This window comes from Cetorhinus maximus, chromosome 11 (genome assembly GCF_964194155.1).
Source record: "Cetorhinus maximus chromosome 11, sCetMax3.hap1.1, whole genome shotgun sequence".
Taxonomy (NCBI): domain Eukaryota; kingdom Metazoa; phylum Chordata; class Chondrichthyes; order Lamniformes; family Cetorhinidae; genus Cetorhinus; species Cetorhinus maximus.
The window spans coordinates 123,236,383-123,253,652 of NC_135889.1; the positions used below are offsets into that span (position 1 = coordinate 123,236,383).

Sequence of the window (17,270 nt, forward strand, 5' to 3'; positions counted from 1 at the left end):
TTACCAAATAAATAGTTAACATTCAACCAGACAAGCCTCCAGACCTCTTACTGAGAGGCCTAACAACCTTACAACAATAACCAACCTGTCTGGCCACGTTATGAATGCACCTTCCATGGCCAACAAGCCCTGAAGTGGGATTTGAACCTGGAGCACCTGGCCCAGAGTTAGGAGCGCTACCCACTGTGCCACCAGACCTCCCTGACAAATGGGAACTACTAGACACTACGTGATCACTATTTACCAGCGTGTGGTGGTGGAGGGTGTGTTATTGGGCTATTTTAGAGGGAATGTGCTACCTGCTCACCTCCCACACAGGTCAGGGAGCTGACTGGTTCCTCCTGTGTCTAGTGCACATCTGGTTCAGTCATTTCCCGTTATTCTTCCTCCATCCTACTCTTCACACTCCCTCCACCCACCGCACGGTCTAACTCTCCTGGGAATCCGTCAGGTCGAGCGGGAGTGGTTATTTTCCCGGACAATCTGAGCACATCCCCACCCCCCCCGCAGAGGCACATTGCTCCCCATCCAGTTTCGCTGACAGAACCTTGGCCCTGATCCCGAGCCGAGTGGTTCAGAAACGTTGCAGCGCAGCAGCGATGTCCTGACACCAGCGAGAGCTGGTTTCAACAGGATTAGCATTGATCGGGGCCACAATGGCATCGCAAGAAACTATCGCAGCAGCTATTAGCACAACAAGGTCAGTGAGCTGGTGGCTTTTTAGTCCAACACTCAGATTGTCTCTTCTGAGCAGTGAGCAACTGTGGCCAGAAACAGGGGAGTGAGAGCTCCGATAGCGGTCCTTAGAAAGAGGCTCAATAGATCAGACATGGAGAAGTTGTTCCTACTCCCAGGGAAACTAGAACTAGGGGACACAGTTTGAGAATAGGGGGGCCTGCCTTTCAATACAGAGATGGAGAGAATTCTTTTCTCTCAGAGAGTCATTGGTCTGTGGAATTCCCTTCCCCAGGGAGCAATGGAGGCTGAGTCTTTGAATTTATTCAAGGCTGAGAAAGACAGATTTTTGATGGACGAGGGAGTCGAGGGTTATGGGGGGGACAGACAGGAAAGCGGAGCTGAGACCACAACCTGATCAGCCACGACCTTATTGAATGGTGAAGCAGACTCAAAGTGACGAATGGTCTACTCCTGCTCCAGAGTCCGACGTTCCGATGTTCTGGGGAAATCAAAGCTGGAGACTGTACATAAAAATCACTATTATATCCAATAAAAAAATTCAGGAGAAACTCCTACCCAGAGAGTGGTGAGAATGTGGAACTCGCTATCACAGGGAGTGGTTGAGGTGAAGAGTATCAATTGTAAGGGGAGCTTAACTCTGTATCTAACCCATTCAGACTGAGATGAGGAGAAATTACTTCACTCAGAAGGTTGTGAATCTTTGGAATTCTCTGCCTCAGGGGGTTGTGGATGCCCCATCATTGAATATATTTAAGGCTGTGGGATAGACAGATTTTTGGTGTCTCAGGGAATTAAGGGATATGGGGAGTGGGCAGGAAAATGGAGTCAGTATTGAATGGGGGAGCAGGCTCGATGGACCCTATGGTCTACTCCTGCTCCTATTTCTGGTGTTATTCTGTTCTGTACCGTACCTGGGGCTGTAGTATTGAATTCATTTCCAATATGGAATGTACCATGCACTTCTGAAAACAGAAACATGTAGATATATAATGGGTTCCAAGTTCTCTGTTCTTCCCAGCTCTTCCTCTGCTCAGGTCACTGACTCAGGCTGCTCTCATGACCCTCAGTGTTCCAGCTCACGGGTTGCTCAATATGTGGCCTTTCATATCTAAGCAGTGAGCACCAGCATGTAAACCTGGCTGTGGGGTATGTCTACCTCCTGTCTTGACTATTCCAGCGCTCTCCTGGCCAGACTTCCTCCCTGCATTCTCTGTGAACATCAACTCACTCAAAATACTGCTGCCCGTAACCTCCCTCGCACCAAACCCTGTTCACCCATCACCCACCCCCACCACCCCCGTGCTCGCTGATGCACATTGGTTCCCAGTATTCCCACACCTCTATTTTAAAATTCCCATCCATTTTTATTCTATGGCCTCTCCCCTCCCTATCTCTGTAATCTCCTCCAGCCCCACAACCCTCTGAGGTCACCGCGCTCCTCTAATTCCACCTCGTCAACATCCCAATTTTAATCGCTCCACTTCTGGTGGCTGTGCCTTCAGCTGCCTGGTCCTACACCCTGGAATTCCCTCCCTAAACCTCTCTGCATTTCTCCTCCCCTTTAAGATGCTCCTTAAAACTTTGACCTGCTGGCACACTTATCCTCAGGTCACCTGTGGCTTGGTGTTTGATAATCGCTCTTATGAAGCACCTTGGGATGCTTTTACTGTGTTAAAGGTGCTACATAAATGCAAGATGTTATTATTCGGAGATTCACAGGGATGCTAATGGATTTCTCCACATCATTCACCTACATCACCGATGGTAGAAAGCTTCATGATGAAATGCTGGAGATACAGGCGTGAAAGGAGCTCAGAGATTCCTGATGTTTTACTCTTTTTCAGGGAAAATAGAGGATGATGAACCAATGGATGATGAGGATACAATCTTGCGGAAGATGAGGCTCTTAACTGACTATTATGATGTTCACCAGGAGATCGGGAGGTGAGTGTCACAACAAAATGGGGTCTTTTTATTGTTATTCTTTTACGGGATGTGGCTAGTCTGGCATTTATTGCCCATCCCTAGTTGCCCCTTGAGAAGGTGGTGGTGAGCTGCCTTCTTGAACCGCTGCAGTCCATGTGGTGTGGGTACACCCACAGTGCTGTTAGGGAGGGAGTTCCAGGATTTTGACCCAGCGACAGTGAAGGAACGGCGATATATTTCCAAGTCAGGACGGTGAGTGACTTGGAGGGAAACTTCCAGGTGGTGGTGTTCCCATTTATCTGCTACCCTTATGCTTCTAGATGGTAGCGGTCGTGGGTTTGGAAGCTGCTGTTGAAGGAGCCTTGGTGAGTTGCTGTAGTGCATCTTGTAGATGGTACACACACTGCCACTGTGCATTGATAGTGGAGAGAGAGGATGTTTAAGGTGGTGGTCGGGGTGCCAATCAACCAGGTTGCTTTGTCCTGGGCAGTGAATAGCTTCTTCAGTGTTGTGGGAGCTGCACTCATCCAGGCAAATGGAGAGTATTCCATCACACTCCTGACTTGTGCCTTGTAGATGGTGGACAGGCTTTGGGGGAATCAGGAGGTGAGTTACTCACCACAGGATTCCTAGTCTCTGACCTGCTCTTATAGCCACAGTATTTATATGGCTAGTCCAGTTGAGTTTCTGGTCAATGGTAAACCCCAGGATGTTGATAGTGAGGGGATTCAGCAATGGTAATGCCTTTGAATGTCAAAGGGAGATGGTTGGATTCTCTCTTGCTGGAGATGGGCATTGCCTGGCACTTGTGTGGCGTGAATGTTATTCACCATTTATCAGCCCAAGCCAGAATATTGTCCAGGCCTTGCTGCATTTGGACATGGGCTGCTTCAGTATCTGAGGAGTCACGAATGGTGCTGAACATTGTGCAATCATCAGCGAAAATCCCCACTTCTGACCTTATGATGGAAGGAAGGTCATTGATGAAGCAGCTGAAGATGGTTGGGCCGAGGACACTACCCTGAGGAACTCCTGCAGTGATGTCCTGGAGCTGAGATGATTGACCTCCAACAACCACAACCATCTTCCTTTGTGCTGGGTATGACTCCAACCAGCAGAGAGTTTTCCCCCTGATTGCCATTGACTCCAGTTTTGCTAGGGCTCCTTGATGCCACACTCGGTCAAATGCTGCCTTGATGTCAAGGGCAGTCACTCTCACCTCACCTCGGGAGTTCAGCTCGTTTGTCCATGTTTGAATCAAGGCTGTAATGAGGTCAGGAGCTGAGTGACCCTGGCAGAGCCCAAACTGGGCATCAGTGAGCAGGTTATTGCTGAGTAAGTGCTGCTTGATAGCACTGTTTTCTCATCAGTTCTAATGAAACCGATTCATCCACCTGAAACCTTAACTGGTTTTTTAATTTCTCTACAAACGCAGCCTGACCTGCTGAGTATTTCCAGCATTTTCTGTTCTTATTTCAGATTTTTTTTTGTCTTTATTCTTCCATTATTGCCCACAGTTGTTGCTCACTGTAATAGCCCTTGAGCTGAGTGGCAGTTAACCACATTGCTATGGACCTGGAGTCACACGTAGGCCAGACTGGGCAAGGATGGCAGATTTCTACCCCCTAAAGGATGTTAGCGAAGCAGATGGGGTTTTTACAGCAATCAATGATAATTTCATGGTCACCATTACTGAGACTAGCTTTACATTCTGAATTTTATTAATTGAATTTAAGGTCCACCGGTTGCTGCAGTGGGTTTCGAATCCATGTCCCCCAGAGCGTTAGCCTGGGCCTCTGGATTATTAGTCCGGTCACATTGTCTCACCCTCTATTCCTTTATTCAAATCGTTTATAAATGTCATGAAGTGCTGAGGCCCCACTGCAGGTCCCTGGGAGACACGAGTCAAATCCTGCTATTTGGAGTCAATACCCATCACTCCTACACTCTGCCCTGACCAACAGGTCAACTCCAAATCGAGGTGCTTTCGTTTTTGTCAACAGTCTTTTATGTGGAATGTAGAAAAACAATTAATAGAAGCAATTTTAACATGCAAACACATGGCCAGAATATAGGGTGTATGTCCATGTAGATTGTTGTATATAATCCACTGGATTAAACACCATTTTTGCATAGTCCTTTTTTACAGCACAGTGTCAGTGTTCATCCTCCAAACGGGCCTCCTCCTATCCTACTTCATAGGAACAGCAGTAGGCCATTCAGCCCCTCGAGGTCTGCTCTGCCATTCAACTAGACCGTAGCTGATCATCCGCCTCAATGCCATTTTCCTGCATTATTCCCATACGCCTTTATGTCTTTAATATCTAGAAAAATTATCTCACCCCCATCAACATATCCTCCTTTTCCTTTCTCCCTCATGTTTATCAGCTTCCCCTTAAATCCATCTATAGTGTTCACCTCAGCCATTCCTTTTGGTAGCAAGTTCCACATTCTCACCGCTCACTGGTTAAAGAGGTTTCTCCTGAATTCCCGATTGGTTTTATTAGGGAGTATTTTATACTGATGGCCCCTAGTCTCCTCCACAAGTGGAAACATCCTTTCTCTGTCTATGGCTGTCGAATCCTCTCATAATCTTAAAGCCCCCCCCCACCACATCAGCCTTCCCTTTTTCGAGAGAAGCCTGTTCAATCTTCCTGATAGTTATAACCTCCCTGTTCTTGTTTTCAGACACTGGCCCAGATTTCCCGTTGTCCGATGCGGTTGTGTCGTGTGTGCTGGTGGTGATGAACGTTTGTTTGTTTCCTTTTCCCAAAGGGGCGCGTTCTCATGTGTCAAGAGGGTCACGGAGAAGAGCAGTAAACTGGACTACGCGGCAAAATTCATTTCCTTCCGGGTCACAGCTCGGGAAGACGCGGTCAGGGAGCTGGAGATCCTGTCGCAACTCGACCATGAGAGGATTGTCTACTTCCATGACGCGTTCGAGAAAAAGAACAGCGCCATCATCATCCTGGAGCTGTATCCTTTCGTTCCGGAATTGTCCTGAGTGCTTACTGTCAGCGCGGGGGCAGCCGCGTTCTTAAACCTGATAGAGCCGAAAGGTTAGCTCTTAAGGGTCCTTTGTGATATGAATTTAGGGTATTCAAGAGTTCAGTTCGTTGTGTGTAAAAGAGCGAGAGAGTCTTTCAGGACCACCAGACGTTTCAAAGTGTTTTACAGTCAAGGAAGTATTTTTGTCATGTGGCAACGGGGGTTATATTGAAATGCAGCAATTTGCAAACAGCAAACTCCCACACACAGCAATATGACGATAACCGGAGGATCTGATTTTATGATGTTGAGTGGGGAATGAATGCTGGCCAGGACGCTGGGTCCCCTGCTCACCTGCAAGATAGTGACCAGGAGTCTTTTACATCCAACTAGGAGGTCGGATAGGCTCTCAGTTTATTGTCTCATCTGAGGGTGACACCTCCAAGAGTGCCGCACTTCCTCAGTGCAAGTCTCAGCTGGCATTATGCACTCATGCTTCTGACTGGGAGGTGGGAGTGAACCAAGGCTGACAAGACGACAGCACTGTGCTTAGATCACCAACTGGCCGCTAACTTGATCACCGCATCCACAAGTTGACAAATTTTTTTTTTCTTTTGGGATTTTGAACATTAAAAGTAAAAGTCTTATTAACAAAAAATAAAAGAAAACTTAAGCATACAAGATTACAGTTACACAATTAAGGTTAATGTTACAAAACTTTCCCCTAAAAACGCTCTACTTGTTCAAAATCACAAATAAACACCTTCCAGGCAACACTCCTTTATAGGTATCAACTATAACATCCAGTAATATTACACAAGGCAATCTGCTGTAGCTTTAATAAAGGTGTACCACATGACCTTTACCCTCTTCCACTCTGCGGTGGAATCCACTTCAGAATAAAACTGCTTGCTGCAGCCCGAGACTTTTCTGGCTTGACTGGATGGATGATTCAAACTGCGTCCTCTCCCAGCCCAGGGCTCCAGCTATCTCAACAGATCAAACAGCTCCAGCCATCTCTAGGTTAACAGCTATCCACAGTAACACTAATAGACTTTTTCCACCTTCAATTCACTTTCATTGTTCTCACACTCTTTTGAAACTCAAACCCTTCCAAATTTAAGATCTTTCATGTTTCTATCTTGTCTTTGCTTTTGGGTCAATAAAATATAATATCCCCATTACTTGTTTACCTACGAACTCCTGCAAGATGCAAACATTTTCTTGGTACTTCTGACTCCCTTTTGAAACAAATTCTCAACTTATCTAAAAATGCAAATGTTGCATCTAACTTTACTTGTACCTCAAACTTAACACCTTATCCTTATCATGTTTCGAAACCCCCAGACAATGTGACTCCTATCAAACTCTTGCCCAGCTTAATTAAATCACAAACAGACATACGCACAGCCACAGACACCCAGCTTCTTTACAGAATAACACAATATTCCCCAAAAATATTAAAACAAAATAACATCCATTCTCACACACTGTTGATGACCCTTTCCATTACTTTACTGGTGATCGAGAGCAGACTGATGGGGCAGTAATTGGCTGGGTTGGATTTGTCCTGCTTTTTGTGTAAAGGACATACCGAGGCAATTTTCCACATAGCCAGGTAAATGCCAGTGTTGTAGCTGTACTGGAACAGCTTGGCTAGGGGCACGGCAAGTTCTGGAGGAGAAGCCTGCAGTACTATTGCCGGAATGTTGTCAGGGCCCATAGCCTTTGCAGTATCTTCAGCCCTTTCTTGATATCACGTGGAGTGAATCAAATTGGCTGAAGACTGGCATCCGTGATGCTGGGGACCTCCGGAGGAGGCTGAGATGGATCATCCACTCGGCACTTCTGGCTGAAGATTGTAGCAAATGCTTCAGCCTTATCTTTTGCACTGATGTGCTGGGCTCCTCCATCACTGAGGATGGGGATATTTGTGGAGCCTCCTCCTCCAGTGAGTTGTTTAATTGTCCACCACCATTCACGACTGGATATGGCAGGACTGCAGAGATTAGATCTGATCCGTTGGCTGTGGAATCACTGAGCTTTGTCTATCTCTTGCTGCTTATGCTGTTTGGCATGCAAGTAGTCCTGTGTTATAGCTTCACCCGGTTTACCTCATTTTTAGGTATGCCTGGTGCTGTTCCTGGCATGTCCTCCTGCACTCTTCATTGAACCAGGGTTGATCCCCTGGCTTGATGGTAATGGTAGAGTGGGGGATATGCTGGGCCATGAGGTTACAGATTGTGTTTGAGTACAATTCTGCTGCTGCTGATGGCCCACAGCGCCTCATGGATGCCCAGTCTCGAGTTGCTAGATCTGTTTGAAACCTATCTGATTTAGCACAGTGGTAGTGCCACACAACACGATGGAGGGTATCCTCAATGTGAAGACGGGACTTCATCTCCACAACAACTGTGCGGTGGTCATTCCTACCGATACTGTCATGGACAGATGCATCTGTGACAGGCAGGTTAGTGAGGATGGGGACAAGTATGTTTTTCCCTCTTGTTGGTTCCCTCACCACCTGCCGCAGACCCAGTCTAGCAGCTATGTCCTTTAGGACTCGGCCAGCTCGGTCAGTAGTGGTGCTACCGAGCCACCCTTGGTGATGGACATTGAAGTCCCCCACCCAGAGTACATTCTGCGCCCTTGCCACCCTCAGTGCTTCCTCCAAGTGGTGTTCAACATGGAGGAGGCACTGATTCATCAGCTGAGGGAGGGGGGTACGTGGTAATCAGCAGGAGGTTTCCTTGCCCATGTTTGACCTGATGCCATGAGACTTCATGGGGTCTGGAGTTGATGTTGAGGACTCACAGGGTAACTCCCTCCCGACTGTATACCACTGTGCCGCCACCTCTGCTGGGCCTGTTCTGCCGGTGGGACAGGACATACCCAGGGATGGCGATGGTGGTGTCTGGGACATTATCTGTAAGGTATGATTCCGTGAGTATGACTATGTCAGGCTGTTGCTTGACTAGTCTGTGAGACAGCTCTCCCAATTTTGGCACAAGCCCCCAGATGTTAGTAAGGAGGAATTTGCAGGGTCGACAGGGCTGAGATTGCCGTTGTCATTTCTGGTACCTAGGTTAATGCCGGGTGGTCCGTCTGGTTTCATTCCCTTTAGGCTTTTTTAGCGATCTGATACAACTGAGTGTCTTGCTAAGGCCATTTCAGAGTCAAACACATTGCTGTGTGTCTGGAGTTACATGTAGGACAGACCAGGTGAGGACAGCAGATTTCCTAAAGGATAGGTTTTTGCAACAACAATCGACAATGGTTTGATGGCATCATTAGACTTTTAATTCCAGATTTTTAAAATTCAGTTTAAATTTCACCATCTGTCAGGGTGGGATTTGAACCCGGGTCCCCAGAGCATTATCCTGGGTCCCTGGATCACCAGTCCAGTGACAATACCACTACGCCATCGCCTCGCCCAGTGCTGGATATCTTTAGTCAGAAATAAAATAGATTGAAAATAAAAAGCATAAGAGATGTCAAACCAGCAACTGAATCAATATCACCCAATTTTTACTAAGTCAAAATTAATCCATTGATGGGGACAGTGTAAAGGGAGCTTTACTCTGTATCTAACCCCATTCTGTACTTGTCCTGGGAGTGTTTGATGGGGACAGTGTAGAGGGAGCTTTAATCTGTATCTAACCCTGTGCTGTACCTGTCCTGGGAGTGTTTGATGGGGCCAGTGTAGAGGGAGCTCTACTCTGTATCTAACCCCATTCTGTACCTGCCCTGGGAGTGTTTTTGTGGGGACAGTGTAGAGGGAGCTTTACTCTGTATCTAACCCCGTGCTGTACCTGTCATTAGAGTGTTTGATGGGGACAGTGTAGAGGGAGCTTTACTCTCTATCTAACCCTGTGCTCTACCAGTTCTGGGAGTGTTTGATGGGGACAGTGTAGAGGGAGCTTTACTCTGTATCTAACCCTGTGCTCTACCAGTCCTGGGAGTATTTGATGGGGACAGTGTAGCGGGAGCTTTACTCTGTATCTAACCCCGTGCTTTACCTGCCTTGGGAGGTTTTGATGGGGACAGTGTAGAGGGAGCTTTACTCTGTATCTTACCCCGTGCTGTACCTGTCCTGGGAGTGTTCGATGGGGACAGTTTAGAGGGAGCTTTACTCTGTATCTAACCCTGTGCTGTACCTGTCCTGGGAGTGTTCGATGGGGACAGTGTAGAGGGGGCTTTAAGTTATGTTTTACTGGGCCTGAGACCTGTTGCTTCCCTGAAACACCTCAATAGCTCCATCCTTATACTGATGTTTGACAAGATTTTACCAACAGTTACACACTGTGTACCTGTGACTGAAAAAATACCAGCTATTTAATATTTTATCTGTAATCTACCACTGAGTTTGTTTTGGGGGGTTTTGTCAGTATGTTCTATTTTTGCCTTGACTCTGACTGTAGCTGTGCACAGGAGGAACTGTTTGATCACCTAATTAAGAAACCCAACATCCTAGAAAGCGAGGTTTGTAATAAGGTCACTGCTCATTGACCAAACTCTACTCTGACGGGTTAGTGAAAAGAAAGACTTGCATTTCTATAGCACCTTTCCTGACCACAGGACGCTCTAAAGCATTTTACATCCAATGACATGCTCTTTGAAGTGTCATTGCTGTTGTAATGTAGGAAACACAGCGGCCAATTTGTGCACCGCAAGACCCCAAACGTGGCAGCGTAATAAAGACTCATCGCCTGTTTTTTTCTGATTGAGGGATAAATATTGGCCAGTAAACTGTGTATAACCCTCTTACTCTCCTTCGAAATAGTGACTATGGGATCTTTTACATCCACCTGAGTGAGACTGACCAGGCCTCAGTTTAATGTCTCATCCAAGAGACATCTCCTCCGACAGGGCAGCACTCCCTCAGTACTGCACTGCGAGTGTCGGCCTAGACTTTGTGCTCAAGCCTCAGGAGTGGGACTTTAACGCATGGACCTTTGTCTCAGAGGTAAGAGTGCTCCCCACTGAGACACCATTGGCACATGCCATTCGCAGGATCCAGTAGGAGTCTGGTTTGAGATGATCCAGTCATTTACACGCTCTGAGTTTGCACAGTTGGGTTGTAAACAGATTATCGCAGGGTCGTTGACCAAGACAGCTGTTCATAAAGGTCTTTAAGTTTCTATTTAATTCATTCTGGGGATGTGGGCTGCTAAGGCTGGCATTTATTGCCTAGTCCCTAAGTGCCCTGCACAACTGATAACCTTCCTAAACTCGGGCATAGGGAAGTTCAGAGTCAGCCCCATTGCTGTGGGTCTGGAGTCACATATAGTCCTAAACCAAGTAAGGACAACACGTTTCCTTTGCTAAGGGATCACCAGGTGGGATTTTTATGACAATCCAACAGCTTCGTGGTCATTTTTACCGGAAGCAGCTTTTTGTGATTGAATTCCGATTCTCAAAGTGCCCACCACAGGATTTGAACTCGCTGCAGTGTTACATCATTGCAGCTGGCCTGCACAGACCCTGACAGGTCAGGTAGATGTGTCTGGGTGATGGGGCTGGGAGGTATTTGGATGGGTTCCGTGTTGGTTTGTCTCTCCAGGTACTAACCGAGATCTCCTTTACCAGCTGCGGCTGTACATCCGACAGATTCTGGAGGGAGTCAGCTACCTTCACCAGAATAACATCCTTCACCTGGATATCAAGGTAATCTCAGTGTCCATCCTGCCTGGCCTCAAGTTAACACAGTGCTTCTCCAGATAGGCCCCAGTGGTTTGCTAACACACTGAGGTTTATCACAGGTGCAACAATGTAAATCGATCTTTCCTGTTAATCAGAAATGTTAGAGATTTTATAATCCTGTGATTTATATCTTGTCTCCTGTCTGTCTGTCTCCTGGCCACTGCCTGTCTCCTGTCATCTGTCCATCTGCCTGTCCCTGCCTCTCTCTCTGACTTTATTTCTCTTTGTCCCTATTTGTCTCTCTGTCTCCACATTTCCTTTTACGTCTCTTTCTCTCTGTCTCTCTTTTTGTGTCTGTCAATATCTGTCAGTCAGTTTTTGTTTCTCTTTGTCTCTCTCTCTCTCGCTGTCTCTCTGTCTCTCTGTCTCACTCTCTCTCTGTTTCTCTCTCTCTCTCTTTCTCACTCTCTCTCTCTCTGTGTCTCTCAGCCTCAGTCTCTCTCTCTTCCTCTCTTTCTTTCTGTTTGTCTGTCTCTCTCTCTCTCTCTGTCTCTTTCTCTTTCTGGCTCTCTCTCTGTCTCTCTCTTCTCTCTCTATCTTTCCCTCTCTCGCTATCAGTCTGCCCCACTCATCCTGAGACTATACCACAGAATGCAAACACGAAAATATTTGTATGAAATTATTGATAAATGTTGGTGTGGAATCACTTCATCCATTATTTTAAGAATTACACATATTTATAAACTGAATGACCCAGAACATTACAACAACTAACGTTATGGTCCTCTTGCAGTCTCAGGGGTTAGTGTAGCACAATGTAAAACTGTCCATGTAGCCTCCAGAGACTCCGCTCTGTCCTCCAGTTAGGTTGTCTGTTCTGAGTCTCTGCTGCCGGTCAGTGTGTGAGGACTCCAGGACACTGCACACACACAAACTGCCCACCGCCCACCAGCTATGGGCGGCGCACTCCAAACCCTCAATCTCACCCTGTCGACAAGGAAACCACCACCTATATTTATAAAAAGCCTTCAAGGTTAAAGATTTGGAAACACTGGGCCCAAGGTCACCTGCTCCTCCTGAGATACACTTACCACACGTCTGAAATTACTCCCAAACTGTACCCCAACATGGTATTTCCATGACCCAGCAAACAGCAGACCAGTCTCATGACAACAGTGGATTGGAGTCCACAGTCTTGTGGGTCCAATGTAGAGGAAGGCAGTGGTATTAGTACAGATGGCACCAACTGGCAGCAATCTCACGACATTTTGAGAATGCCCTCACACACGGGCAGTGCAGCATACTGGAAAGCAGACCCACGGGCTGGGATACTCCTCCTCATATCACAGCTCCAAAACCATGAGGGGTTTTGATAAAAGTAAATAGTCACAAAAAAAGGTCAGCAACCAGAGGACACAGATAGGAACATAGGATCAAGAGGAGGCCATTCAGCCCCTCGTGCCTGTTCCACCACACAATGAGACCATGGCTAATCTGTAACCTAACTCCATGGATCCACCTTTACCCCATATCCCTTAATACCTTTGGATAACACAAATCAATCAATCTCAATTTGAAGATTAACAGTTGACCCAGCATCAATTGCTGTTTGTGGTAGAGAGTTCCAAACTTCTACCACCCTTTCTGTGTAGAATTGTTTCCTAATTTCACTCTAAGTTTTTGTCTCTGTCCTCTAGCCCTAGACTCCTCAACAAGTGGAAATCACTTCTCCCCATCCACCCTTATATGTTCCCCTTAATACCTTGAAAACTTCAACCAAATCACCCTTTGGTTTTCTAAATTCTAAGGAATACAATTGTGCCTTTTGTAATCCTTCATTCTCAGAGTCACTGTATCATTCTGGTAAATCTACACCGTGCTCTCTCAAAGGGCCAGCACAGATACAATGGGCCAAATGGCCTCCCCCCACCCACACTGTGCAGTAAGATTATGTGATTTCTCTTCCCTTCCTTTTCTCCTTCCAGCCAGACAATATTCTGATGGCAGACTCAGCCAGCGAGAGTGTCCGGATCTGCGATCTCGGGAATGCTCAGGTAGTGACACCGGACACACCGCAGTACTGTCAGCTCGGAACGCCGGAGTACGTCTCACCGGAGATTGTGAATCAGACGCCAGTCTCACACGTTACCGACATCTGGTATGAAATATCATTGCTCTGTGTGTGTGTGTGAGTCAGTGACACTGTTCAAGCAAATCACAAAACTGCCCAAGTTAAAAAAGATAGACCTGTGTTTATACTGTGACCATGACCACCTCAGGTTGTCACAAAATTTAGAGAAACACAGCAGCCAATTTACAATCAGCGAGCGCTCACAAACAGCACTGAGAGAATCCTGCTTCTTTTGTGATGTTGGCTGAGGGGCAGATATTGGTCGGGGCACCTGCAGGGAGAACTCCCCTGCTTCTCTTCCAAATGTTGACCGTGGGGTCTTTATCCTTCGCTAGAGAGGGCAGACAGAGCCTCAGCTTATGGTCTCCTTCGAAAGACGGTGCCTCAGACCACTGCAGCACTCCCTCAATACGGCACTGGGAGGCTCAGCCTGGATTAGGCGCTCCACTCTCTGGAGTGGGACTGGAGCCCTGGACCCTATGGCTCACAGGAGAGAGAGAGAGTATCGCCCAGCGTGCCGAGGTGAAGACCTGTCATTATGTGCTGGGGTATGGTGGACCTCACTGCTAGTGGTTCAAAGCCTAGTCAGAATGGACGAGACGATTGGAACAGATATATTCTGTGACCGGCCACTCTGTGTCGTTACCGTGTCACTGATAAGGGTTATGGGGGTTTGTTTGTTTGAACATGGCGTTTGTTGCAGCGCTGCTCACCCTGTATTTTATTTTATTCACAGGCCTGTGGGAGTTATTGCCTACATTAGGTGAGTTCTTGCCTCTCCAGATTGTTACTGTCTGTTACTCACAGTTCTGTTCTCCCAGATTTCACCCTTATCAAGGACTCCTGGTGTCCAACGACACAAAGATAGATGAAGAAAGTAAGTTGTGAAGAGGACATAAGGAAACGGCGAAGGGATGGAGACAGGTTCAGTGGGAGGGCAAAGATTTGGCAGGTGGAACGTAATGTGGGAAAATGTGAACCTCGTCCACTTTGGCAGGAAGAACAGAAAAGCAGCAAATTATTTACATGGAGAGACATTGCAGGACTCTGAGGTACAGAGGGATCTGGGTGTCCTGGTACATGAATCACAAAAAGTTAATAGGCAGGTACAGCAAGTGATTGGGAAGGCAAATGGACTGTTGGCATTTATTGCAAAGGGAATGGAATTTATAAGTGGGGGTGTTTTGCTACAGTCGTACAGGGCATTGGGGAGACTGTATCTGGAATACTGTGTACAGTATTGGTCTCCTTACTTAAGGAGGGATATACTTGCATTCAGAGAAGGTTCACTCAGCTGAATCCTGGAATGAAGGGGTTGTCTTATGAGGAAAGGTTGAACAGGTTAAGCCTGTACCCATTGCAGTTTAGAAGAATGAGAGGTGATCTTATTGAAATGTATAATATTCTGAAGGGATTTGACAGGGTGGATGCTGAGAGGATGTTTCCCCTCATGGGGGGCATCTAGAAATAGGGGTCTCAGTTTAAAAATAAAGGGTCTCCTAGTTAAGATGGAGATGAGGAGGAATTTCTTCCCTCAAAGGGGTCGTTAGTCTTTGGAATTCTCTTACCCAGGGAGCAGTGGGGGATGGGTCATTGAATATATTCAGGGCTGAGTTAGGTTTTTGATTGACAAGGGAGTGATGGGTTATCGGGGACAGGGAGGGAAGTGGAGTTCAGGCCACAGTCAGATCAGCCATGATCTTATCAACAGGCAGAGCAGGCTCGATGGGCCAAATGGCCTACTCCTGCTCCCAATTCTTGTGTCCTTGTGACTCAAGACAGTGAAGTAAAGGGTGTCCCAAAGTACTCTTGAGGCGTAGTCACTATTCCGAGAATGACACACCACAGAAGGAGGCTGTTCGGAGCATCAGCCTGTGCTGGCCCTTTTTGAGGGAGCTATCCAATTAGTCCCCCTCCCCCTGCTCTTTCCCCACAGCCCTATAAATGTTCCTTTTCGGGTTTTTGTCCACTTTCCTTTTGAAAGTTCTCAGTGAATCTGCTTTCACCGCCCTTTCAGGCAGCGCCTTCCAGATCACCAGAACTCGCTGTGTGAACAAAATTGTCAGCTCCCTCTCTGGCCCTTTCTCCGATTCTCTTCAATCTGTGTCCCTCTGATTACCAACCCTGCTCCACTGGAAACACTTTCCTTTCATTGACTCTGACATAGCCGTAATTTTTTATGATTTTGAACGCCTCCCCTTAACCTTCTCTGCTCCAGGGAGAACAATCCCAGCTTCTCCAGTCTCTCCCTGCACCTGAAGTCCCCTCATCCCTGCTTCCACTCTAGACCATGTGAAGATGCTGAGAGATGGGTTGGATTGTGTAGTGCGCTGGTGTGATTTATTCAGCGGGAGCTCTGCTGTTTCTGTTGCTGTGCAAGAGCTTAGCTCACAGCTTTACTCTTTCCCAACATGTCCAATGGGAATGGGGTGTGAGGAGTGTCTGGCTGGATTGCAGAAAGCAGCCACACTCTGGCAAAGCAGAGAATGGACTGGAAGCATCAGCCTACTAGACAACATTAAAAAAAATAATGTGATATGTACATGCTCCCAGCTCCTGCTTGGGAACACTGGGGACTGTACTTCCTAATCACAATACCACTCCAGAACATTCAGAGCTACACCTGGTTTCTGTGTGTTACAGAGAGGGGGTTATGAGGTTTATCATCGAGGGTTAGCTTGATTAATTCCTGAGTTATCAAATCATTCAGGGAGAGATTAAACATTTTTTTCATGTAAATTTGCTTTTGTTCCGATGAGAGCAACTGATCCAATGCTGAGCAATAATCTCCTTCCTTAACTTTCAAACAACAAACTTTCCTATCAGGTACAGCACAGGGTTAGATACAGAGTAAAGCTCCCTCGACGCTGTCCCCATCAAACACTCCCAGGACAGGTACAGCACGGGGTTAGATACAGAGTAAAGCTCCCTCTACACTGTCCCCTTCAAACACTCCCAGGACAGGTACAGCACGGGGTTAGATACAGAGTAAAGCTCCCTCTACACCGTCCCCATCAAACACTCCCAGGACAGGTACAGCACGGGGTTAGATACAGAGTAAAGCTCCCTCTACACTGTCCCCATCAAACACTCCCAGGACAGGTACAGCACGGGGTTAGATACAGAGTAAAGCTCCCTCTACACTGTTTTGATAATGAATCTTATGTCTCTCTATTGTACTAAGTGCCTCATGACCTCTCTGAGTTCGATGAATCAGAGACAGCTTGTGCTGTGGGAATGAATTGAGATTAACTCCAAATTCCTTGCACTAAGTCCCATTAGTGTCGCTAGTGAAAGGTCAGTGTCTGATCCACTGCCCCCCTACCCGAGCAAAGTATCAGAGCTAATCCGACCCACCTTATGGAGCTGCTCACAGGCTGAGTATTCCAGTCTCTGAAATTGGGGCTTGCTCAGTGAATTTCACACACTCACTTTTGAAGGCTTTTTAATGTTTTATATACTTCTCATCTTGCATTCTGTTATAAAACGTGTGGCCTCCTTGGGTTTATAAGCAGTGGCAGGAAACGCACAAACAAGGAAAACAATCAAAAAACTGAAATAATAACACCAAAGTTTGCCACAATATCAGATTGATCATGGTGACACCAGTACACGTTTAGTTGATTAGATCCAAAGGCCTTGGAGAGGGTGCGGAGGAGATTTACTAGAACGGGAGCAGGGATGAGGGACCTCAGTTAATGTGGAGAGACTGGAGAAGCTGGGATTGTTCTCCTTAGAGCAGAGAAGGTTAAAGGGAGATTTAATAGAGGCGTTAAAAATTATGAGGGGTTTTTATGAAATAAATAAAGAAGAATTGTTTGGACTGGCAGGAGGATTAGTAACCAGATGGACACACATATAAGATAATAGGCAAAAGAACCAG

General features: G+C 46.7%; 1 protein-coding gene across 1 annotated transcript in view; it reads left to right on the top strand.

The window, feature by feature from the left end:
* Positions 1 to 17,270, top strand: part of spega (striated muscle enriched protein kinase a) — a 1,124,881-nt gene that overhangs the window by 666,173 nt on the left and 441,438 nt on the right. Inside the window, exons 22-27 of the mRNA XM_078551317.1 lie at positions 2,544 to 2,643; positions 5,401 to 5,601; positions 10,035 to 10,095; positions 11,203 to 11,280; positions 13,242 to 13,414; positions 14,124 to 14,150. Of these exons, the coding sequence (XP_078407443.1) occupies positions 2,544 to 2,643; positions 5,401 to 5,601; positions 10,035 to 10,095; positions 11,203 to 11,280; positions 13,242 to 13,414; positions 14,124 to 14,150 (640 nt within the window). The remainder of the gene's footprint in view (positions 1 to 2,543; positions 2,644 to 5,400; positions 5,602 to 10,034; positions 10,096 to 11,202; positions 11,281 to 13,241; positions 13,415 to 14,123; positions 14,151 to 17,270) is intronic.